At 52.9% G+C, this 19,979-nt stretch overlaps 10 protein-coding genes across 10 annotated transcripts; 5 read left to right on the top strand and 5 right to left on the bottom strand.

The window, feature by feature from the left end:
• Window positions 1-410: 410 nt before the first annotated feature.
• Window positions 411-2,985, top strand: BD324DRAFT_640556 (CASP C terminal-domain-containing protein; the record flags this gene model as incomplete). Its single annotated transcript, XM_022017356.1, has 13 exons — window positions 411-459; window positions 641-781; window positions 816-1,171; window positions 1,270-1,426; window positions 1,460-1,554; window positions 1,588-1,643; window positions 1,677-1,827; window positions 1,860-1,943; window positions 1,979-2,308; window positions 2,343-2,438; window positions 2,472-2,711; window positions 2,746-2,865; window positions 2,899-2,985. 13 exons carry the CDS (start codon window positions 411-413, stop codon window positions 2,983-2,985), a joined length of 1,962 nt encoding a protein of 653 aa, XP_021874331.1.
• On the bottom strand, window positions 2,963-4,374 carry BD324DRAFT_13012 (Josephin-domain-containing protein). Its single transcript, XM_022011982.1, has 6 exons — window positions 4,324-4,374; window positions 4,235-4,289; window positions 4,140-4,199; window positions 3,932-4,102; window positions 3,557-3,894; window positions 2,963-3,515 (listed from the first exon to the last, which is right to left on the bottom strand). The coding sequence occupies exons 1-6, from the start codon at window positions 4,337-4,339 to the stop codon at window positions 3,043-3,045; spliced, it is 1,113 nt and encodes a 370-aa protein (XP_021874330.1). The 5' UTR covers window positions 4,340-4,374; the 3' UTR covers window positions 2,963-3,042.
• A 37-nt stretch (window positions 4,375-4,411) lies between these two features.
• Window positions 4,412-5,602, bottom strand: BD324DRAFT_606505 (hypothetical protein; the record flags this gene model as incomplete). Its single annotated transcript, XM_022014019.1, has 6 exons — window positions 4,412-4,567; window positions 4,605-4,835; window positions 4,874-5,090; window positions 5,126-5,182; window positions 5,218-5,452; window positions 5,491-5,602. 6 exons carry the CDS (start codon window positions 5,600-5,602, stop codon window positions 4,412-4,414), a joined length of 1,008 nt encoding a protein of 335 aa, XP_021874329.1.
• Window positions 5,603-5,789: 187 nt separating this feature from the next.
• On the top strand, window positions 5,790-7,051 carry BD324DRAFT_611634 (hypothetical protein). Its single transcript, XM_022014292.1, has 3 exons — window positions 5,790-6,046; window positions 6,083-6,775; window positions 6,820-7,051. Exons 1-3 carry the CDS (start codon window positions 5,823-5,825, stop codon window positions 7,025-7,027), a joined length of 1,125 nt encoding a protein of 374 aa, XP_021874328.1. The 5' UTR covers window positions 5,790-5,822; the 3' UTR covers window positions 7,028-7,051.
• A 53-nt stretch (window positions 7,052-7,104) lies between these two features.
• BD324DRAFT_611632 (hypothetical protein) lies at window positions 7,105-8,132 on the top strand. The gene is made up of 3 exons (XM_022014291.1): window positions 7,105-7,518; window positions 7,552-7,735; window positions 7,772-8,132. The coding sequence occupies exons 1-3, from the start codon at window positions 7,130-7,132 to the stop codon at window positions 8,048-8,050; spliced, it is 852 nt and encodes a 283-aa protein (XP_021874327.1). The 5' UTR covers window positions 7,105-7,129; the 3' UTR covers window positions 8,051-8,132.
• A 1,226-nt stretch (window positions 8,133-9,358) lies between these two features.
• Window positions 9,359-10,630, top strand: BD324DRAFT_611630 (hypothetical protein). The gene is made up of 4 exons (XM_022014290.1): window positions 9,359-10,012; window positions 10,051-10,086; window positions 10,129-10,247; window positions 10,286-10,630. The coding sequence occupies exons 1-4, from the start codon at window positions 9,565-9,567 to the stop codon at window positions 10,589-10,591; spliced, it is 909 nt and encodes a 302-aa protein (XP_021874326.1). The 5' UTR covers window positions 9,359-9,564; the 3' UTR covers window positions 10,592-10,630.
• Window positions 10,631-13,105, bottom strand: BD324DRAFT_596203 (SART-1 protein; the record flags this gene model as incomplete). The annotated part of the gene is made up of 9 exons (XM_022013862.1): window positions 12,828-13,105; window positions 12,487-12,779; window positions 12,134-12,442; window positions 12,036-12,094; window positions 11,395-11,994; window positions 11,031-11,358; window positions 10,939-10,984; window positions 10,721-10,894; window positions 10,631-10,673 (listed from the first exon to the last, which is right to left on the bottom strand). The coding sequence occupies exons 1-9, from the start codon at window positions 13,040-13,042 to the stop codon at window positions 10,631-10,633; spliced, it is 2,067 nt and encodes a 688-aa protein (XP_021874325.1). The 5' UTR covers window positions 13,043-13,105.
• A 106-nt stretch (window positions 13,106-13,211) lies between these two features.
• BD324DRAFT_596201 (transcription initiation protein spt4) lies at window positions 13,212-13,801 on the top strand. The gene is made up of 3 exons (XM_022013861.1): window positions 13,212-13,380; window positions 13,460-13,568; window positions 13,624-13,801. Exons 1-3 carry the CDS (start codon window positions 13,267-13,269, stop codon window positions 13,743-13,745), a joined length of 345 nt encoding a protein of 114 aa, XP_021874324.1. The 5' UTR covers window positions 13,212-13,266; the 3' UTR covers window positions 13,746-13,801.
• A 3-nt stretch (window positions 13,802-13,804) lies between these two features.
• On the bottom strand, window positions 13,805-18,117 carry BD324DRAFT_678089 (hypothetical protein). The gene is made up of 9 exons (XM_022018973.1): window positions 17,997-18,117; window positions 17,867-17,958; window positions 17,769-17,828; window positions 17,627-17,732; window positions 17,464-17,591; window positions 16,564-17,429; window positions 15,416-16,530; window positions 14,395-15,372; window positions 13,805-14,352 (listed from the first exon to the last, which is right to left on the bottom strand). The coding sequence occupies exons 1-9, from the start codon at window positions 18,064-18,066 to the stop codon at window positions 13,862-13,864; spliced, it is 3,906 nt and encodes a 1,301-aa protein (XP_021874323.1). The 5' UTR covers window positions 18,067-18,117; the 3' UTR covers window positions 13,805-13,861.
• A 78-nt stretch (window positions 18,118-18,195) lies between these two features.
• BD324DRAFT_611621 (peptidase family M48-domain-containing protein) lies at window positions 18,196-19,958 on the bottom strand. The gene is made up of 8 exons (XM_022014289.1): window positions 19,637-19,958; window positions 19,550-19,598; window positions 19,402-19,514; window positions 19,035-19,362; window positions 18,840-18,992; window positions 18,727-18,800; window positions 18,580-18,685; window positions 18,196-18,538 (listed from the first exon to the last, which is right to left on the bottom strand). The coding sequence occupies exons 1-8, from the start codon at window positions 19,918-19,920 to the stop codon at window positions 18,230-18,232; spliced, it is 1,416 nt and encodes a 471-aa protein (XP_021874322.1). The 5' UTR covers window positions 19,921-19,958; the 3' UTR covers window positions 18,196-18,229.
• Window positions 19,959-19,979: the final 21 nt, after the last annotated feature.

Genomic DNA, 19,979 nt, shown 5'->3' with positions numbered 1-19,979 from the left:
TTGAGCTGAGATCGGACACAGAGTAAGGCGGGGGACTCTTCAGTACGGGAGTCGAGGTCCTGACCGGGGTCAATGTGATCGCATCATAGTCCAAAGATGGCGTCCGAGAATACTCTGACGCTCCGTCAAATCCATAGTCCAGGTCTGAGCTCGCGGAAGACAAACACGGTAGCTTGTTCTTGATATCTTTTGAGCGAGATCGCTGCTTGTAAATGTCCCACTTCTGCCCCCAAGTCGATGCCCGAATCACCCCTAGCTTGAGAAGGAACTGGTAGTAGACCGTATCGCTTGACGCAGCGAGACCACTGGTTCTCAGCTGGACCTCGCATGATACTCACTGTTCCTCGAGAACTTCCCCATAGGCCCGATAGACAAATGGAAACGACGTAGCAGCCCTCGGCGCCCTCTCAATGATCTCCTCAACGATCTCCAAATCCACCTCGGACGTCATGGCATGGTGTGTACAGAGATGACTTTTGCGTTCGAACGCGTCTGGCTCGAGATTCATCACCCGCGGCGATCGCCGCCCAGGTCGACCTCGCTCTTGGATTGACCGACCTTCCCACCTTGCTGCTCATACCAACCATACACCATGGCAGAACAGAACTTTTCAGCAGCGTTGGCGACATGGAAGGGTGAGGCGTTACTGATACTGTTCCTGACCCTCCAGAAATCAATCTTTCCGACTTGCAAAAGTCGCTCGACACCACTGCTCTGGAATTGGTGGACAATCAGAAAGACAACATGATGGGTCGAAAGAAGCTCGCCGAGCAGACTAGAGGTGAGCCCTAAGCTAGACCCCCGCTGACTTGCAGAGTTCAAGAAACTTCCTGATGACGCCGAAAAGTTCAATGCCATCAAGGTCTTGCTCAAAGCATACCAATCAGAGATCGATTCTCTCACTCGCCGAGCCAAAATGTCTGAAACTTCTTTCCTCAACGTGTACAAGCTGTTATCCGATGCCCCTGATCCATATCCTCTGCTCGATGCCGCGGTAGATCAGACCGTAAAGGTTGCTGAAGCTCGGATGATGCAAGCCGAAGCCAACAGGTTGCGCGAGGAGAACGCCGAGTTGAAGAAACAGGTCGCACAGAAGGATCAAGTGGAGGAGAAGAGGAAGAAGGCGGAAAAAAAGGCAGAGGATCTGGAGCAAAAGGTGAAGGATCACGTCGTGCTCGTCTAACGTATCTGTCAGATGGACGACTTGATCCAAGAACGAGTTGCGTCGAAAGAAAACGAACTCAACGCCGAGTATGACGAACGGATGAGAAACTACGAAGAGAGGTGAGTACACAGTCTTCTTCGCTGACATGCAGGGAGAAAGATCTCCAGCGACAAGTCCAAACGGCCAAAGACCAAGTCCGAGACATGCATATGTCCAACGAGAACACCCAAGCCAAGTTGATGGACGCTAGCCAGAGACAAGGCAAGTGGAATTCTCAACACAGCTGACGATCAGAGCAAGACGTGGTTGCAAGACTCGCCGAGATGGACCTCGTGGCGGCGGATTTGATTCGTGCCAACGAGCGGGTGGCAACTGTGGAAAGGCGAAATGTGAGCCCAAGCGCTTGGATCCGCTGACGCCAGGAACTTTTACGTTCCGAAATTGAAAGCGTTAGAAGCGGCTCTGCTCATGCCGAACGGTAAGTTAGGTCTCAGGACATTTCTCATGTCAGGGTGAAATCCCTCGAATCACAGATCCAGGAGCTCGAAGCTGAGGCCTCCAAACTGCTCCGTGCGTTGGACCAAGCCCAGGACGCAAAGGCAGAAGCAGAGCGGAATGTGGAGAAACGCAGCGAACAGACCGCAAAGGACCTCGCCGCGCAGGTGAGCACCGTATCGTTCGCCGCTCACTCTAGGCCTCTGAAATCGAGACCCTTCGAAGCAAGGTCAAGCAATTCGCCGACTATGACGAGATCAAACGGGAATTAGAGATCATGAAGGTGAAGACCCCAAGCCATCTCGGCTGACGCGCCAGTTTGTCGAATTCAGCGGCGCCGACTTTGACGATGACGATGTTGGACTTCCCGACCCGAACGCCGATGTGGCCAACAAGGAGCTCGGGAGATCCTTGGAGAACCTCCTTGTCGCGAAGAACCGCCGAGTTCTGGACGAATTGACGCGCCTCCGGGTGACCTGGGAGGAGCTTTCCGCAGAGCATGCCAAGTCGGAAGAAAACCTGACCTCCCTGCAAACCGAGCTGGACCGCGTCAAGGGTCTCAACGAGAAACTAGAAAACGATCTGATGAGTATCAACAAGGGCGAAGACCGCTCGACGACCGGCCTCGCGGGTCTAGACATTGGCAAGGTGGGGGCCGCCGTTCTACCACGCTAACCCGCAGGACCGTGGCGCCTCACCCGCTCCTGATACCTCTATCCTCCCCATCGTCACAAGCCAGCGTGATAGATTCAGACAACGCAATGCAGAACTCGAGGAGGTGAGTCGCACGCCGGACTCGGTTGACCTTCAGGAACTGCGAAAACAATTCGAATCCATCTCTGACCTCCGGGCCGAAGTCAAATCCCTCCAAGCGGACAACCTCAAATTATACGAAAAAGTCCGCTACATGCAGTCCTACCGCGATGCACCTGCCGCTGGACCGAGTCGTGCAGGCATGCTGAACGGCGTCATGAGGCGTGAAGATGAGATCGGACGCTACAAGGATAAGTACGAAGAATCGATGAACCCGTTCGAGGCGTTCAAGGGGAGGGTGGGTGTTGACCCGTATCTCGCTGACGTTGTAGGAGGCGCAACGGGCGATACAAGCGCTGAACCCGTTAGAACGCGCCGTGTTCGCCCTGACCCGAGCTATCATTGGGAACAAGCGGGCTCGAAGCCTGTTCATCTTGTACGCCGCTTGCTTGGTGAGCTGTCTGATTGAGACATGCTGACGACAGCATCTTCTCATCTTATTCGTGCTATGGAACACTATGGCTGCGAGTGATTCTAAAGCGCACGAGATGATCCCTATCAAACCAACATGATGTATGCATCTAGGCTCCGAATTTGGCCAATCTTCTCCTGCGGATCTCATCTGACGGTCAGGAGAGTCGGTTTCTGTGCTCACCTGGGGAGAGTTCCTCGGGCTCTAGCTCATTGGTCTCATCCTCGCCCTCGGGTTCGGGCTCTTCTTCCGCCTGGGGTGGCGCAGAGACTGGCTCCTTATGAATCATCTCTGCTTTTTTCGGAGCCGTCTTTGGTTGCAAGGTTGGTGCTACCCAGTCCGACGGGATATCCTCCATACTGGCTCTCAGCGCCGCTTGCAACGCCGCATCCTCATCGTCATAATCCCTCTGATGTTGAGTGAAGTCGTGAACTTCATCCAACTCCTCATCCTCCCACACCTGGGCAGGCCGACGCTGAGCCGGCGCAGTGTCCTCCTCAGCATCTCCGAACGGATCTACGGGGTCTGGCTGACGTCTGCGTCTCTGGGACGGTCCCGCTCTATCAAACGGATCGACATGCTCATCCGGAGGGGTGATGGTAGAAGGGTCCACGGAGGGTTGGTCTGACACTGCTTTATGAGCTTGACTTCTCTTTTATTTTTTGACTCACTCTGTGCTCCTCTTCCGATCGGAGCGACTGTCCCTCCTGAGCGACCTTGAGGTTCACCCAATTGTACCGCAAAGACATCCGCCTGACATTCCGGCAAAGAAGCGAGACCTCCGTCACCCCATCCGTCATCAGATGGTGCCGCTTTCCTCACGCAAAAGACTGAATATCCTTCCTGTTCCGCTTGAGAGAGGACCATGCGGAGATATGTCGGTGAGATCCATTCTGGATGAGGCAGGAACGAGTTGAGATTGTACCATCGTTTATACGAATCGTTTGAACCGAAACGACGAAGCGGGATCCAATGCGATGACAGGTGGAGGATGAAAGCGACTTGTTCCCTGATACCTAAGCTCAGAGTCGTTTGTGTTGACTCACTCAGGATGCTCTTGGTATTCTCTCATTGCCTCCCCTCGCCACCTTACCAAGGTCAAATCCCACACTTCAAGAGCTCGTTCAAGGACTGAGATGGAAAAGTACCCCGTGTCATCAAAGTTATGGGATTTGCTCTGCGGCTCATGCAGCTGAGCGCGTTCAGCCTCATCGAGCCTGCCATCAGCCGTGCTCGCTCGGACTCTGTTCCCACCTCTTGGCGATATCAGCGAGGTCAAACTCGCTATAAGTGAATTGCTGCAACAAATTATTGCTGTCGTCAGCGCGGCAACCCCGACCTCTACCTACAGGCAATGCTGAGCACACAATTGAGACCCAGGCTCTTGCCTCTCCCAGTACATATCTTTCGTCAGATCCGCTCAACATGCTTTACTCACGAGGAACCAAGTCCATATTTGAGGTCTAGGTAGAACACTGATGAAACGATGTAAACGCGACGTCACTTCGATGCACGTGAATGTGGCACTATGGATACAATGACTGGAGACTCTTTGTACATCCAGGTCTAGCCTTTTCCATCTCCTCCAGAAGCTCTCCCCAGTACTGCTTGATGACTGCCAGTCCAGTGGCCTTGGGCATAAATGTCGAAGGGGACGCTGCGGGTTCGGCACATGTGAAGTACTGAACATCAGCGCCGTCTCAAACCTCTGTAACCCACCTCGACAGATTCAAAATCACCCACGGCGGCGTGGATCAGATTTCTGGCGCCGGCTTCGCCAGTCCTCGCAATCACTGTCATCCAAAGCATAGTGCCCCAGTGAGATGGACTGGTCCACGATCGACCGAAATGCCTGCCAAAGCTAGTCTTGCAGAGCCCAGGATTGACCGCGATGATGGTGATGTCTGGTAGCGCCTGAATCAAATTTCGTACCGACATTTGAAGGAGGAGCTAGGCCGTGAGCGCAATCGCAGACTTATTCTCCCCACCTTTGTCTCCATGTAGCGCGGGAACCCGGCTACCGGACTAATAGCGTCCAGACCTTTGATCACGTTACCCTCCTTAGCAGTCTTTGCAATCCCCTTGCCATCCGTCCAGGCGTGCACCTCGGACGTGGTGAAAACGACTCTGGGGGATGTCGACTTGCGGAGACAATCAAGAAGGGAAAGTGTGATGAGGATCGGAGCGAAAGTATTCGTTTGAAGCCTTTCATGTCAGCGTTGCCTCATCAGATCACGTACCCTAACTCGTGGCCATCTTCTGTCATTTGAGCCTCTTTCACCGCGCCAAGATTCACCCTTGAAGTCAGCTCAGCGTGGGTCGTCCGACCCACCCAGCATTATTCATAAGCAAGTCGACCGTTCCCAATTCCTTCTCTACTCTGGCCGCGAACGACTTGATGCTTGCATAGCTGGCCAAATCCAATTCCCACACGTCAACTTTGGCGCCGGGAGCTCCCTTGAGGACCATGTCGAGCGCCTCGGCTCCCGCCTTCATGTTTCTCGCTGTCATGATGAGCTTGCGAGGCGACATCTTGGCAAATGCCAATGCAGTCTCGAATCCGAGACCTATGGGTTAGACCCAGGTCCACACGGGTCACACTCACCCGTGTTGGCGCCTGTGATGATGACATTCTTCCCCTCCAGCAGAGCACCTGTTGGTGGGACGGGGACACTGGTGAACTGTTCGACGTAGAATGTAAGAGGTGGAGCTGACATGTTGGACTGATCTGTGATATCGTTTGGAGAACTCTTGGGCCAAGTGTCCAATTTATATATGTGCGCGGGCGCTATTGAAACGAAGCGTCATGACATGTCCGAGAAAAGTGGAGGTTCACAAATCCACGTGGCTTACCTCGGCCATTTACGTACACCAGGTTTCAAAAGTTTGTTACAACGAAGGTCCGTCCCATTTTGCCAGTCATAAGCACCCGCATCCATGCCGAGACGATCACAAGCCTCCACCTCGGCTGTTCAGCCATCCAAAGGAAGGAAGACTACATTTGGAGACGATGACGATGATGTGGTTGAGGATGTCCCACAGAGGGACCTACCTGCTGAGCCGGACGTCGAGGATTCAGAGGACGAGGACGACGCCCCTGAAGCTGTAGGCACCAGCGCGAGCAAGATAGCGGAAGATGAGGCTCGTCAAAGGAAGGAAAAGTAAGCATGGTCCATCGTCTCACGTCTGACCACCAGCGCCGATCTTGCGAAACGTCAAGCTGCCCGTATTCGATTACAAAAGATCCAAGCGATCAAATTGGCGCAGAAAAAGAAGGGCAAGCAGCCGATGCAACAGCCCGAAACCGACACTGGAGACAGTGATGATGATGATGCCGAGACGAGACGACTAAAAGCTAGGATGGCGAGAGCGATGGACGAAGGGAGTGGAGACTCGGAGGCGTCTTTACACACCGATTCGGACGAAGGATCTTTCCATACCGATGATTCAGACGAAGACGAGCCGGAAGACGACTCTGAACATGTCTCGGACGACTCGGACTCCTCAGAGACCCTTCATGAAGGTCCTCTCTCCGCCAACGACATCAAGATGAGAGCATTGATGGATCAAGCGATGGCCGCTGCGGACAGGCGGGCGGGGATCGCTCAGCCAAAGACGAAATCTCAATCCAAGGGCAAGGCTAAAGCCACGGAGGCTACCCAAGCGGCTGAGGCTGTCGATGAAGAGGCAATGTGGGATATGACTCCTGGCTTCGGTCCCAAACCTCTATCGACTGCTGTGCTGGCGGCTGCTGAGAAGGCTGAGACCGAAGCGGCCCTGCAGAAACAGCGAAAGAAGGAGGAAGCGATGGCTCGTCGAGAGGCTGAAGAGCGAGCGGGAAGGAAGAAACAAAAATACAAGCGTGCTCAGAACGACACGAAGCGCTTAAAGTGAGTGGGTCTTTGGTCGAGTGAGGATCCCGCTGATTCCGTAGAAATGGCACCATTGTACAACTCCTTCCACCACGTCACGAAGAGACCTCCTCACTTCCTCCCATGGTCGGGCCATCTCGCCCGTCGAAGGCCTCCTCCTCCTCCTCCTCCAGAGACAAGTTCCTTCGGACAGCTATGAAGCGCAGTGGTCAAATGCCAGGATCAAGCCCTCTCAATGGACGTAAAAGGATCATTATGAGACCGAGCTAGTTGTAAATGCATGTAATTCCGTCGGATCTGATCAAAAGAATGTCCGAATCTTCGCGCTTACAAGTCGCGAAATGTCTGTTTCTACTTTCTCCAGCCTGTACCATGAACGATCCTCTATCGCCTTTGACAGTTCCACCGCCCAGATATCTCCTCGAATCCGACTCATCTGATGAGGAGGGCCAGGGCTCTTACCTCGCCTCGCGGCTGAAGACAGCATCGGCCTCTGTCCCGTCTTTCTCGATTCAATGGGCAGATGCCGAGTCCAGCTTTGACACTGTCGTTGTATCCACAGGACAAGCGGGAAAGTATATAGCCAGGAAAGCGGGTGCATCTTCTCCTTGTTTGACAATGCTCATGGATTCCGAAGTGATGGGTCACGGCTATCGATGCGCCCAGGACCTCATCATCGTGCTCGACGACGAAATCGATGAAGCTCAACCGGCAGTCTGGGAGGGAGCGAACGCGTTATTGGGCGTACAAGCCAATAAATGGTATGTCATACGGGCTATCTTCGCTGATATCAGGATCATCGCCGCTGCCTATCTTCCATCCATATACATCACCGACGAATCTGAATCGCCATATAAATTTCATCCAATCCGCTACCTTCATATCCGTGGACCGGATCCTCAGCTCGACAAATCCGGTGCAAGGCGTCTCAGTCCGCCCAACTTTGTCACTGGCCTACCGGCCAGTATCTCCAGCATCGTAGGCTATTATTGAAGAGAAGAGGCTGACATGAAGGCATCTCACCCTTCTAGCCCTCTACCCCTGTCTAGCCCAGTCACCACCTTACTTTTACCCCTTCCGCTATCTTCCATCCCAAGCGACCACTTCAATGCCTCTATAGCGGCCATTTCGTCATCACTCGGCAAGAGTCTCACATCGCACGCAAAGGCCTCCGGGTCCAGGTGGACAGAGGAGCACGACGAGCAGTTCTCAGCTCCTGGAATGGGAGGTAAGCGCAAATGGCGAGATAACAAGCAGGCTGCACGGGAAGACATTTCAGTAATGTATATGTAGTTTGGCATCAGGCTTGTGGCATCTGACTCAGCTGGCGACTTCGATGGTAGGCGGACGAGTGTTCATGCATGTGATGTCAGTCATTCATGTATATCTGGTCGCGAGACAAGCAGCTAACCGTACAATCCGTCGCCCACTCGTCACCGAGACGTTGTCTGATTCTGTTCGCCAGCTCCGGTCTGGGTCGTCAGCGACCGGATCCATCATGTGTCAAGGGGCGTCGGACCCGTCTGCCTCGGTCTGCTTTTTCAGATGAGCTTCGATGGCCTGTTTCGCATATTTCTCGGCCTTTCTCCTCGCATCGGTCAGCGCCGTTTGGATATCCGTGTCATCCAAGCTGTATGCTCTGAAGGCGTCACCAACGGACGTGTCGCCACTTATCAAGGTATCAAAACGACTTCGAATATCTGTGCTGGCATCGTTGGTGGGTTTACTCCCCATCAAGGAGATCAGGTCTAAACTAGGTGCCGTCGACCCCGGGCTGACCACAATGCGGAACTCGTTTCCGGACATGACTGCTCTGTATGAGAATCGATTCTTGGGACAGCGGTAGAGGGACGTGTGTGTGTGGTGTAATCAGCACCAGTGCCCGTTATCGATACCAGAAACCGTTCTATCGATTGGCCTGAAGGGAGGGACTGTAACCCTGGACATCGTTTCAACGCATAAAGGATCTTGACATCGAAGCCCAGCAACTTGAATCTGCTATGTTTCTGGGGTGCGGGAAGCTTCTAGTAGAGCTCAAGTTCAGCAGTGCTGATGGCTCATGACTGATGAGAACTGCCTCGCCATGGTGATTTCAGGAGGCCGAACGCATGGGCCCTAGAAAGGCAAAATGGGAGCAGGAAAACCAGGTGACAGACTTCGCATATGGCTGTGGGGATCATTTACACCAAAGGGCTCGACATGAATGGAAAGACTAGGAAGGCATGAAGAAGGCTTCCTGCAGTACATCTCTGCCATGTCTCTTGAGTTCCGCCTCTGTCCCTGCTCCTCGACCCCTGGGAACGAACACACTCTCGCCACATTTTGATGCGCCACACTTGCTTCGATCGATTCCAGCAAAACTTGGAGAGCTACTGTACGTCATCCCGCCTGGCCGATTCCAACCGGAGTTTTTTAAGTTAGTGTTGTTCACTGCTGCTGCGAATAGGAGAGCCTGGCCTGGGCAGGTCTTTTGGGTGCAAGGCGGCCCGATGATAGCGTGAGGGCAGCGGCTATAGAGGTGAATCTGGTGGATGACCAGCACAAGCTTGGAGAAAGGGGGAGGGAATCGAAGATCGAGTCCATACATATATAATAATCCATCAAGTACATATAACATTCCATGCCACGCCGCATCCCACCGATCCTCGATCCAATCGCCTCCGATTCAACGAGTCACAAATAGTCTGCCCGCCCAACTCCACTGACATCCCTCACACGCACCCGCGAGAGATAGAGGCTGGCTGGCTGGCTGGAAGTTCACGCAGTTCCCACCACTTTTCATATTCCTCCTCTTTTTTTCTTGGTTGATGTCATCGAGTATCGGTCGTACTAAAAGGAGACCACTCTTACCTACATCTCAAATATCCTTCCTATCACTTCCACCAGCACTCGCTCGACCACCTTCATACAGGTCATCGTCCAGTGTAGCTCTACCACCAGCAGCAGCAGCAGCATCGACCTCTCGCTCACCACTCCGATCCATCTTTCGTAATCCCTTTTCCTCATCCGCGATCATGGCTTCCTCTTCTTCGTCCGATGAGCAGATCCCCGAGATCATCCTCAAGACTCGAGCCGCTGCCTCTGGAACGCCAGGTGAACAGGTAGAACCGAGACAGGTCCTACCGACAGAAGATATGGAGCCAAACCCAAGCAAGAGTATCCCTCTCCCTCCAAACAGACAGAAATTGATCGACGATGTCATTGCCTTGTACTCGTGCGAACCGACCGTCGAACGAGTCGCTCGATACGCGCCAGGTGAGTCACCGGGCTCCGGATCACACACTGATGACTAGCTTGCGTCTATGACGATCAATTCGTGTACGCAAATGGTGAGCGCAGCGTGACCTCAGTCCCTGGTTGACAAGGACCAGACCGATACAAGATGGCCGGTCAATGGTTCGGACTTCCCAAGCTCTTTCCCAAGTCTGAAAACCTAGGATACGAGATAGTCAAAAACGACGACACCTTGATCCAATTCAAGAACAAGCAGGCGAGTTCGTCTCATAGCTCTCATCTCTGACGCCTCAGCGATGGTCATTCCACCTGGTATCCAAGCAAGCCACGATCAACGCCCTGGTCTCCCTCGTACTCGACCCCGCTACCAAAGACTCCGACTTCCCCCTCATCCTCTACCACAAGGATCAAGCCAACGAAAAGGACTACTCACACGAAGGTTTCGGATTCATGTTCAAGAAGACCCAAGCTGATCTCGTCTCGCACTTCATGTCGAGCAAAGAGGTCAAATACTTCAAGGGAGACGAGAATGCGACCAAGGAGCCGGTCAGAAAGTACGGCAGCGGCACCGCCGAGGCCCCTATGGCCACTCATGTGTAAATGGTATTGCGAATGTGACAACAAGTGTACATGCAGATTCTACCGCCTGATCTTCGGTTTCGATTCACCAGCTTGAACAGCCCTGAGGGAAAGGGTCAGCTGAGAACACCTGCGATCGATTCAACTCACTGCCTGTTGCCTGTCGTCAAAACCATATGAGCGAGACCAGTCTTGTGCTGTCTCTTCGAGAACGCATCCGACATGCCTAACGGCGTGTCGCTTGCACCCATGGTGGCCTGCTTGCGCTCTTCGGCGATTCGTTTTAATCGCTTTTCGGTCTTCATGCGACCAGATGTTTTGCCACTGCGGAGAGTTAGAAAAGCAGTGGTGTGGTGACGATGACTTACTGGAATTTATGTGATAGCGATTTCCAAGCTTCCTTGGGAGTCATTTCTGAGAAGAGATCAGCCTAGTCCACCCGACCTGACACGATACTCACGTCTTCCAAACTCGTCGTGATAGACGATATTGATATCCGGCTTGTAGTTCTTGTACAGCTCCAACGCATCCCTCGCTTCGTTTTGTTCCCTTACCCTAGCTTCCCATTCACGTTGTGCTTGGTCCTTGTTACCTCCTCTTGCTTGTATACGCTCCATCTCACGCTGAGCCATTCGACGGCGGTAATCTGCCAACCAGAGATCCTTTTGCTTCTGCACCCGCTCGCGCTCTTCATCCGCCTCGCCAGCTTTCTTGAGAGCTCCTTGGTTCCTTAGCATGGACAAGATACCGGCAAGACCATTGCCTGTGACGGCGGGTTCATCGGATGCCTGCATGGTCAGAGTGAGGATCAGAGACTCGCTCACCTCTCCATCCCCGTTGGCCTGTATCTCCGCCACCTCCTGCATTTGTTGATCCATCTTTAGTCGATATTCTTCGATCGACATGTTCTCCCTCGCCGCCATCTCTGCCAACACCTCGTCTTCATCCTCCGAATCAGAGTCGATAGCTTGGTCACCATCCTCATCACGCTCAATCTTTACCACAACAGGTTCATGACTGGCTCCGTTCGTCGGCGGAGTGGCTGCCCGCTCCTTCTTCACAGCTGCTATCCGGGATTCTGCTGTGACATTACGGACGAATTCCGATGTATCGTCAAAGGTGATTCGACCATCTTCATCTCCCTGAGGAGCGTCGTCCTCGTCTCTCCGAGCAGCGACTAAGTCGTGAGCGTGTGAGCCTAAACTGCTCTCACCTTGCGCAGCGATATCCTCCGCCTTGACTTTTGGCTTCGTCTTGGCATTTGCCCTCCTGGCCCTGGACAATGCCGCCTGAATGTCATCGTCATCGACCAGGTTTTGGGGCCCATCATCCACTCTTCTCCGTTCGAAAGTGGGCCCGTCGACCTGCATATCGTCCGCTTCTTCTGCTTCTACACGTCTCCCAGATGGCTTTGACCGCTTTTTCTGCACCCAGTCAGCTCAACAGCTGTCGCCTTACTACTCACTTTTCGCTGCTTGAAGCCTTTGTCCCCCTCTTTCATATAATCAGACACCTCAAAGTCCTCTGAGCAAGTCAGCGAGCGCCTCTGAGGGCCACACTCACTTGTAAAGTCCAAGTTTAATTTGACCTTTGTCGCTGGCGCATGACCCAGCGTGATCATTTCCTGATCCTCATCCTCCATTTCCGGCTTCTTCTCCGATGCCACTCCCAGCCTAAACCCTTCGCTCTTAATCTTGCCCGTAGCATACTCGTCATCGTATTTCGACAGTATATCTGCTTTTTTGCCGATCCTGTCCTCGTCGAACTCTTCATCATCGAAGCCCGTGTATTGTGCCTGAGCTTTGCGTTTACGTTCTCGAACAGCTGCCAGAGCCTCATTCTCGACCATGTGGATATTCTGTAGTTCATCCTCTTCGTATTGTCAGCTCCGCTCTCATTCAACTATTGAAACTCACCTTCTCCAGCCAAGACCCGACTGTCCTTCAAGGTCAAAATGACATCCTCCCCAGCCTCAAAGTCTGCAGCCCCGTGTCCAACTTTTAATCCTGCCAGATCCTCTTCTCCATACGCAGCCTTGTCGAGTTCTTCCTGTTCTCTAGCCCTTCTCGCCGCTAGCTCATTTTCACGCTGCTTGGCTCTCTTCTTCTGCTTCTTTAACCAGGCCTTGGCGTCTAAACCATCATCATTGGAAACATCTCCAAGAGTCGAGCCTTTTAATTTGGCATTGAGGTCGCGTTGATTCCGGGCTCTGCACTAAGTCAGCGATGTGTGCAGACGGATATTTACTTGAACCCACTTTGCTATCCTCTCCTTCAGATCACTCTCCTCTTTCGCCTTCTTCATCTCCTGTTTCCTCTGGGCAAAGTTGGCTTCTGCAACTTCGTCCTCGTCCACTGGCGGTTCCTCCCCATCTTCAGCCTCCGCACCTATAGGCTTGAGACCAAGTTTGATACGCATCTTGTTGGTCTCCTCGAGAGTCAAGCCCTCTTGATTCATACTGTTCTCCGCCATATTGAGTCCGAGTCCAGCCGAGTCCAGCGGCGAGCTGTGCGTGTGACAAGCTGAATGAACGACAGTGAATGAGATGCTGGCAAGTGTAGACTTTTTGTGACAGTTGGGTGGCGAACGGAAGCAAATTTGTTGCACGCACTGTGAACCCATGTCTGCAGACACCGTCTCTCTCTCTCCCTCTCTCTCTCTCTGTGTGCCTCTCTGTGTGTCTTCTTTCGACCGCCATGCCGCCAAAAGGAAAGAGAAACGACCTAAGAGCCTGCTTAGTCTGCTCTATACTCCAGACTGCAAATGGATTCCTAACGCAAGGATGCCCAAATTGCGAAGATATCCTAGAAGTGAGAATGATTTCCGACTCTGTTGTTTTCCCCTACAATTGGTTACTGCTGACCTTCATTTATTCTTGCACCTGATAAGATGCGAGGAAGTGCAGATCGCGTAGCGGAATGTACGAGTATACAATACGATGGGATGATAGCTATGATTGAACCGGAGGAAAGCTGGGTCGCGAGATGGCAACGTATAGGTGGGTCTGGCCTATCGTCGAGACTCATGTCCCTGACTCTGTTGTTGTCTCTCAGACAAACGAGCGAGGGGATTATACGCCGTTCGAGTGACTGGACGACCACCACCAGACGTCATTGACGCGATAGAATCAAGAGGAGGAGTCTACAGACCCAGAGACGCTGTGGATGATAATTGAAGCAGGCTTGACCACGACACGAACCAACCCTTGTTGTATGCATCACTACGCGCTCGCCTGAAAAAATCCTACATTATACTGATACATCACATTTCTGGTATACAAAGAACTCTTCCTCAATCTGAAGGACCTCTCACACCTCGTAATCGCTGACCAAATGATGCCCTGACCCGGTCCTTCCTCACTCCAGCTCTAGGTGGGGAGCTATTGTGCAAGACAATACACTCTGCAGGCACCTTTTTCTCTCCCTCATCCATTTCACGTTGTCGTTTCAATCCTGATCCAGGACTCGTCGTAACCTCATCACAAGTTTGTCGTGTTTGGCTCGTGTCGAAGATGTTGACATTTCGTAAGGGAGCTCGTTCAACAGGTAACGCAGCCTTTGTTCTCGGTGTAGCGGTCACTGGCTCCACGAGCTCCACCGGGATGATCTTATTGGCCGCAGTGTTCGCAGCAGTTTCATCGTCCGCTGTAGTGGCTGCCGCCAGGTGTCGTTGCAGTTTGGCGACCTTCTTCTCCAGCTTGGTCTTTGCCTTGAACGCCTCGCGGACTCGGTCGTCCGCTTCGTCGACCTCTTGAACTTTGAGCGTAAGGGCGGTCTCGAGTTCTGTGCGCGAGTATGAGCGAAGTCTAAAGCTTGTGTACCCACCGGTGATCCTCTCGTTTAGCTCTGCGACCTGCTCGCTATCCACCGGTGTCCCCGTCGCCGCTTGGGCACGCTCTCGTAGTACGGCGAGTTGAGTGTCCCGTTCTTCAAGAGCTTTCGCATGCTCATGTCCAGCCGATTCCAGAGCAGATGAGCCCTCTACGACCTGCTTCTCGAGGTCGAGCACCAACGCATGGAGTCGGGACACCTCTTGCTGATCAGAAGCCGCAGACGCTTCCAATGCTTGGACCTTGGTGTTGGTCGATTCGAGTTCGGTGCGCATGGACGCGTGTTGCTCTTGAAGAACCTGCAACTCTTGGCAGACACTATCCCGAGCTTGCCTGACTTCCGCGAGTTGAGTCGTCAACCTCAACAACTCTTCCGTTCGCGCATCCAGTTGACTTTGCAGATCATTTGATTGACTTTCACGTTCCGTGGCCGCTTCCAATGAGGCTCTGAGAATCGCCAGGTTCTGTTCAACAGCCGCGGCGTCTGCAGTCTTCTTCTCCAACTCGAGATCCTTCTCTGCCATTACGCTCTTGAGTGCCTCCATGGCTGCCGCGTTCGACTCCGCCACCTCAGTACGAGCCTTCATGTCCTCTGACAACCGCTGAATCTCGGCCCTTGCCTCGAAGATCTGCTTCGACAATGTATCAATTTCATCAGTCGCTGATCGCAGTGCAGTCGTCGCATCGATGGAAATCCGTTCGATCGCAGCGGACCCTTCTTCCAATTTCTTTCTTTGATCCGACCAAGCGTTCTGAGCGGCTGAAACGAATTGTCGGTGCATCGCCAGTGTGATCACCAGACCCCGAATCGCGGATTGGCTGTCCTGTTCGGCTGCGGCGGTAGCGGCTCGCAATGCCTCGAGCTCTTGCTCCACTTCGAGCTTTTCAGTGCCGACCTCCTCGGCAGCTTCTTCTGCCAATTGGAGATTCGCTTTAATCTGCCTCATCTCATTCTTCATGGCTTCAATGCGCACTGAAACAATGTCAGTAAACAGACTCACAATCGAGCGACTTACTGTTTCTACTCAAAACTCGGCTCTGTAGATCCGCACGTTCCGCACGCAGCGACTCGATCGTCTCCCCGGTGTACACACCAGAGATACGTCTGACGTGACCGCCCATGCTACTCCGACTGGCCGGTCTCTCAGATCGACTTGGAGGTCTATCCGCACGACTGGTAGGTTGATCACTGCTGACCTCCCGAGTCGCCTCTAGCTGCCCTTGAAGACTGTCCACTCGCTCTTCGTATTCCTTGTTCGCTTTTCTCAAGCTGTAAACCTCCATTTCCGCCTTGCTAGCCTTGTGTTGAGCCAACGCCACCTCATTGATCAGATGCTGGACCTGAGCTTCCTCCAATCGCTCAGAAAGCTGCTTGTCAAGTTCTTCGACGCGAGCGAGGAGGGCGTCTCGAAATGATGACGCTTCTCCGAGATTACTTTCGAGTGAAGTCACCTTGGCAGCCAGCTCATCCTTTTCAGCTGACGCCGCGGCATACGAGCCAGTCACACCATCCAGGCGAGAAGTGACGCTGTCCAGAGCCTCCTTGGCAGCTGCGTGCTGTCGTTCCAAGCCTGAGATGGCATCGAGTCGTTCTTGTAAGTCGGCACGCGTGCTTTTCAGTTCCGCCACAGCTGTCGCTTTACTCGCTTCCACCGCATCACGGGCAAACCTATGTTCGTGTTGGACAAATGAAAGATTGAGTCGTAATTCGTCTCTCTCCGTACGCAGACGTCCAACTTTGTCTTGCAAGAGAAGAATTTCTCGCGACGATCCCGGTGCGTGATCTCTCGGTCGAGAGGTCTCTAGATCCGCGATGCGCGACCTGGCCGTGCCAAGTGCTTTCTCCGAGTCGCGAAGGCGGTCAGTGAGCATTTGGATCTTTTCCTTGTGATCAAAGATCTCAGCGACGCGATCCTGAGCTTGAGATTCTGTAGACCGATTGGCGACGGTTTCGCGCAGGTCGGCAAGGGTTTGCTCGAGGTCGAGCTTGGATTTCGCACAGGATTCGTACTGCTCTTGCATCTCGTCGGCGTGAGCCGAAGTGACTTGCAGTTCGTGCTTGGCATCCTCGAGTTCGGTTTGAAGCGCCTCACATCGGCCTTGGGATTCGAGCAGTTCGCGGGAGTGGTCACTGGCGTCAGCGAGGGACGGCACTTCAACCCACTCGGAAGCCTTTGCAGTGTTCTTCGTCAGATTTTCCAAAGCATCCTCCGCCTCAGCAGACCTCGTCTCAAGTTTGTCCACCAGTTCCTCGAGTCGGGTGATCTCTTTCTTCGTGGATTTTATCTCCTCTTGCAGACCAAAGACGACCAGCTCGTGCTCCCTTGTGATCTCGTCGAGTTCAGCAAGACGAGAATCAGACAGTGATGGGTTCTCTGAATCTCCAACCTGAGGCGAGCCAGGCAAAGGTACTGCAATTTTGAGCTTGAGAATCTCCTCGTCCTGGGCTTTGAGCTCCTCCTCCAAAGACTGAATACGGCTGTTGAGAGTCTTGATCTCCCGTTGATACTGCCGGACAGACATTCCGTCGGGAGACGAGGGAGCTGCAATTCGACCTTCCAATTCTTCGACCTTTTTCGTCAGTCGGGAGATCTCGACATCTGCAGATGCGAGCTGTTCTCGCATCCTCTCGGCAGCTGCCTCCATCTCCTTCATCTTGGCGACATGCTTTGGATCCTCAGCGCGAGTGGGAGCCTGTCCATTGACTCGCCATCCATCCAGCTCATAGTTTGCATCCTCAAGATCTGACCGCAGGCGATCGAGCTCTTTTTGACTCGATTTCTCCAACGCCAGCTTGGCGTTGGTAATCTTGTCCAACTCTTTTCTTGCGATTTCCAATTGAGCCGAGACCTTGTCCATCTCCAGCCCATGGGACGAGTGTAGCTTGCTGATCTCTGTTTCGAGATTCGAGACCCGTGGGTCCGCGGAAAAGGAAGCAGAGCGTCGACGTCCTTTTGACCGACCAGGAGGCGATTGTGGAGGGAAAAAGGTGGTCGATGATTTTTTCAATCCGCCGAAGGTGGACTCGGGCTCAAGTGAGCGTTGCAGACAAGAGCCTACTCACCATAGCCGGCTGGCTCCTCAATCGCTCTATCTCCTCATCCCTCGCTTTTATCTTCTGCTCCAACTCCTTCATTCTGCCCGAATCGCTGTCCTTTCCACGTGCAGACCCTTGGGACGCCACGTCAAGCTCTGCAAAGTTCAGCAGAGTACCACCGGCCACTCACCATACTGCAGCCTCTCATTTTCCTTGTGGCTCTGACTCAACTTCTCGTTGGTCACCTTGAGCGTCGATTGAAGGTTGTCATACTGTAATCGATTGTTTGACAATTCCTAAAGGATCAGTGAACGAGAACCCAGCCTACTCACGGAGACTTTGGCTGCCAGAGATGATTCGGCCTGATGAGCTCGCACAGAGAGAGATTCGAGCTGATACATGAGTCTACTGCATCAAGTCATTCGCCCACCTTGGACTCCGCATCTGATCTACCTCGCTTTGCTTCTGTCAGTTCAGCTTGACTTTTGCCCAACTCGTTCCGAATGGATGTGAGTTCAGAGTCTGGTCTATGTCAGCCATCTTCCCACCTTGCGATTCACCTTTGGAGGCAAGCTGCCTTTTCAGCGTATTCAGCTGCGCTTCGATCCCAGCTGATCCTATGAATGCCATGATACCATTGACCTCGAAGCAATCAAGTCGAGTTGAAAGAGAGAGAAAAACATTCGCGTCTCACTGTTTATTATTATTATTCAAACGGGCTCAAATTGAAAATGGCTCATGATGAAATTTGATTCCGTCCAAGTGGCACAGGTCTGCGATACATGACAGTACGTTATGACTGTTCTATACTTGTAGTGCTGCTTGGCGGCACAGCCTTCCCCTCGTCTGTTGGTAGTTCTGCTGTTACTTGTACCTTTGCCCTCAGCTTCGGCAGCCGCTCTCGCCACAACTTCATCGCGCCGTCCAGGTCCTTTTGAAGAGCCTTTTGCCTATCATCACTCGTGGGATGCGTCCTGAGCAATGCAAACCGATTCTCCATCGTCGTCTTTTGACCCGCCATCTCCATATCTTCTTCGACGGCGCGCATTAGGTCCCAAAGGTCGAGAGCCGCTCGTGGATCGTAACCGGCCGTCGCCATGAGCTGAGACGAGGAGTCAATGGGAGTAAACGTGCTAGACTCACGTCCAGACCGAAGGCGTCGGCTTCTATCTCTAGCTTTCGAGAGTATGCTCTTTGAGCGACGATGTCGTTCAACCAATTGATGAAGAGGCCTGCAGAGTCGGTAATGCTGAAATTGCTTCAGCACTGACTCCGAGGCCAAATCCTTACAATGGGAACGAAATGGTTAGAGCGAACGAGATGCCTCGGAGAACATCAAAGCCGACTGCAGCTACATTCAAGAACTTGCAGCATTAGTCGTGGTCTTGAGGTCAGCTACTCACTCCCAAGTTCTCCACGCTGTGCCTCTCGGCAACGTGTGCAATCTCATGAGCGAGCACCGCCGCCAGCATCGCATCGTCGTCTGGTAATGTTTTAAGCAGCCCAGTGTAGACAAAGATGTCTTTACTGGGCAGGGCGAAAGCTTGCAGCATGGGCTAGAGCGAGCTCAATATCGTTGGAAACGTGATCCCGCTTACCAGATCCAAAACGTACAGATTCCAATCTGCCGATTGGAGCTTCTTCAACGGATTAGACGTGTCCGGTCTGAAAGGCATAAAGCTACTCGTTGCGGTGCCACTAGGCTTGTATCGATCCTCAATGGTCTTTCTCTCCCAAGCTTCGCGCTCAGACACCAAATGGCCTGAGTCAGATGATCTAGGGGGCCAAGCGGCTCCGCAGACGTAGTGGTGTTCTTGTTCTTCCAATGCAGTGATGAGTCTAGCTGTGACTCGACCGACTTTCTCACACATGGGGTCTGAAGGTGATAGTAAGACCTCCCCATCGGATTTGAGAATGTCATGGCGTCTGAGTGTGTCAGTTGGGGCAATCGGGCACATTCCTCACTTCCGACGAGACCAGGCCAATTCTTCATTCTCCGACATGAGTAACAGGCGCCATCTGCCTGTCCGTGGGCTTTGATCCAATCCAAGGGCAAACACGACGCAGAGGGCGAATATCTGGGTGTAAGTCAAGCACAAGTGTTCCAGCTCACTGGAATTTGGATCAAAAGGAAGGATGTCTTCCTATACCGTCTCCATAACCTGTGCCGTGTGAGCGAGCCAGTGGCTTGTCGACTCACCTGTACCGGAACACAAAAGGGAGGAAAAGGAGGGTGATACGAGTGACATTGAGCAGTCCGCTCTTGAGAGCTGGGAAAGCGACGAAGAAGACATCGTTCCGCCGTCTCGATGGATGAAATTGTCGAACAAAGTGTGGATTAAGCTGAAGAGGGGAGGATGGGAAGGGGATTAAGCGGAGCGGCAGAACGACAGTGTGAGGTCGAAGAGGTGTAAGAGCAGCGCGCGCCGGTGGTCGTGATCCTCTCAGGCCAGCTAGATAGCTCAGCCTTACTGTCCCTTTCATGATATAAACGACTTGTGACGAGCAAGAATCAAGGTACGGTTCAGACAACATTGGTTGTC

This window comes from Kockovaella imperatae, assembly GCF_002102565.1.
Source record: "Kockovaella imperatae strain NRRL Y-17943 chromosome Unknown BD324scaffold_1, whole genome shotgun sequence".
Taxonomy (NCBI): Eukaryota; Fungi; Basidiomycota; class Tremellomycetes; order Tremellales; family Cuniculitremaceae; genus Kockovaella; species Kockovaella imperatae.
This window is presented reverse-complemented; position numbering and strand designations above follow the sequence as displayed.

What these genes read in the sequence shown, in the direction of transcription:
- BD324DRAFT_678089 (XM_022018973.1), bottom strand. Translation starts at nt 18,066, where the DNA reads ATGGCATTCATAGGATCAGCTGGGATCGAAGCGCAGCTGAATACGCTG. An exon ending in AAGGCAGCTTGCCTCCAAAG is followed by an intron (nt 17,959 to 17,996) that starts GTGAATCGCAAG and finishes GACATAGACCAG; the next exon opens with ACTCTGAACTCACATCCATT. An exon ending in GCTAAACGAGAGGATCACCG is followed by an intron (nt 14,353 to 14,394) that starts GTGGGTACACAA and finishes ACTCGCGCACAG; the next exon opens with AACTCGAGACCGCCCTTACG.
- BD324DRAFT_611621 (XM_022014289.1), bottom strand. Translation starts at nt 19,920, where the DNA reads ATGAAAGGGACAGTAAGGCTGAGCTATCTAGCTGGCCTGAGAGGATCA. An exon ending in CCTTTTGTGTTCCGGTACAG is followed by an intron (nt 19,599 to 19,636) that starts GTGAGTCGACAA and finishes CACACGGCACAG; the next exon opens with GTTATGGAGACGGTATAGGA. An exon ending in ACAGCGTGGAGAACTTGGGA is followed by an intron (nt 18,801 to 18,839) that starts GTGAGTAGCTGA and finishes TAATGCTGCAAG; the next exon opens with TTCTTGAATGTAGCTGCAGT.
- BD324DRAFT_596201 (XM_022013861.1), top strand. Translation starts at nt 13,267, where the DNA reads ATGCCGCCAAAAGGAAAGAGAAACGACCTAAGAGCCTGCTTAGTCTGC. An exon ending in ATTGCGAAGATATCCTAGAA is followed by an intron (nt 13,381 to 13,459) that starts GTGAGAATGATT and finishes GCACCTGATAAG; the next exon opens with ATGCGAGGAAGTGCAGATCG. An exon ending in CGCGAGATGGCAACGTATAG is followed by an intron (nt 13,569 to 13,623) that starts GTGGGTCTGGCC and finishes GTTGTCTCTCAG; the next exon opens with ACAAACGAGCGAGGGGATTA.
- BD324DRAFT_611634 (XM_022014292.1), top strand. Translation starts at nt 5,823, where the DNA reads ATGCCGAGACGATCACAAGCCTCCACCTCGGCTGTTCAGCCATCCAAA. An exon ending in GCTCGTCAAAGGAAGGAAAA is followed by an intron (nt 6,047 to 6,082) that starts GTAAGCATGGTC and finishes TCTGACCACCAG; the next exon opens with CGCCGATCTTGCGAAACGTC. An exon ending in AACGACACGAAGCGCTTAAA is followed by an intron (nt 6,776 to 6,819) that starts GTGAGTGGGTCT and finishes CTGATTCCGTAG; the next exon opens with AAATGGCACCATTGTACAAC.
- BD324DRAFT_13012 (XM_022011982.1), bottom strand. An exon ending in TTGTGTGCTCAGCATTGCCT is followed by an intron (nt 4,200 to 4,234) that starts GTAGGTAGAGGT and finishes CGCTGACGACAG; the next exon opens with CAATAATTTGTTGCAGCAAT. An exon ending in CTCGCTGATATCGCCAAGAG is followed by an intron (nt 4,103 to 4,139) that starts GTGGGAACAGAG and finishes GGCTGATGGCAG; the next exon opens with GCTCGATGAGGCTGAACGCG.
- BD324DRAFT_611630 (XM_022014290.1), top strand. Translation starts at nt 9,565, where the DNA reads ATGTCATCGAGTATCGGTCGTACTAAAAGGAGACCACTCTTACCTACA. An exon ending in AGTCGCTCGATACGCGCCAG is followed by an intron (nt 10,013 to 10,050) that starts GTGAGTCACCGG and finishes ACTGATGACTAG; the next exon opens with CTTGCGTCTATGACGATCAA. An exon ending in TCCAATTCAAGAACAAGCAG is followed by an intron (nt 10,248 to 10,285) that starts GCGAGTTCGTCT and finishes CTGACGCCTCAG; the next exon opens with CGATGGTCATTCCACCTGGT.
- BD324DRAFT_611632 (XM_022014291.1), top strand. Translation starts at nt 7,130, where the DNA reads ATGAACGATCCTCTATCGCCTTTGACAGTTCCACCGCCCAGATATCTC. An exon ending in GGCGTACAAGCCAATAAATG is followed by an intron (nt 7,519 to 7,551) that starts GTATGTCATACG and finishes CGCTGATATCAG; the next exon opens with GATCATCGCCGCTGCCTATC. An exon ending in CGGCCAGTATCTCCAGCATC is followed by an intron (nt 7,736 to 7,771) that starts GTAGGCTATTAT and finishes GCTGACATGAAG; the next exon opens with GCATCTCACCCTTCTAGCCC.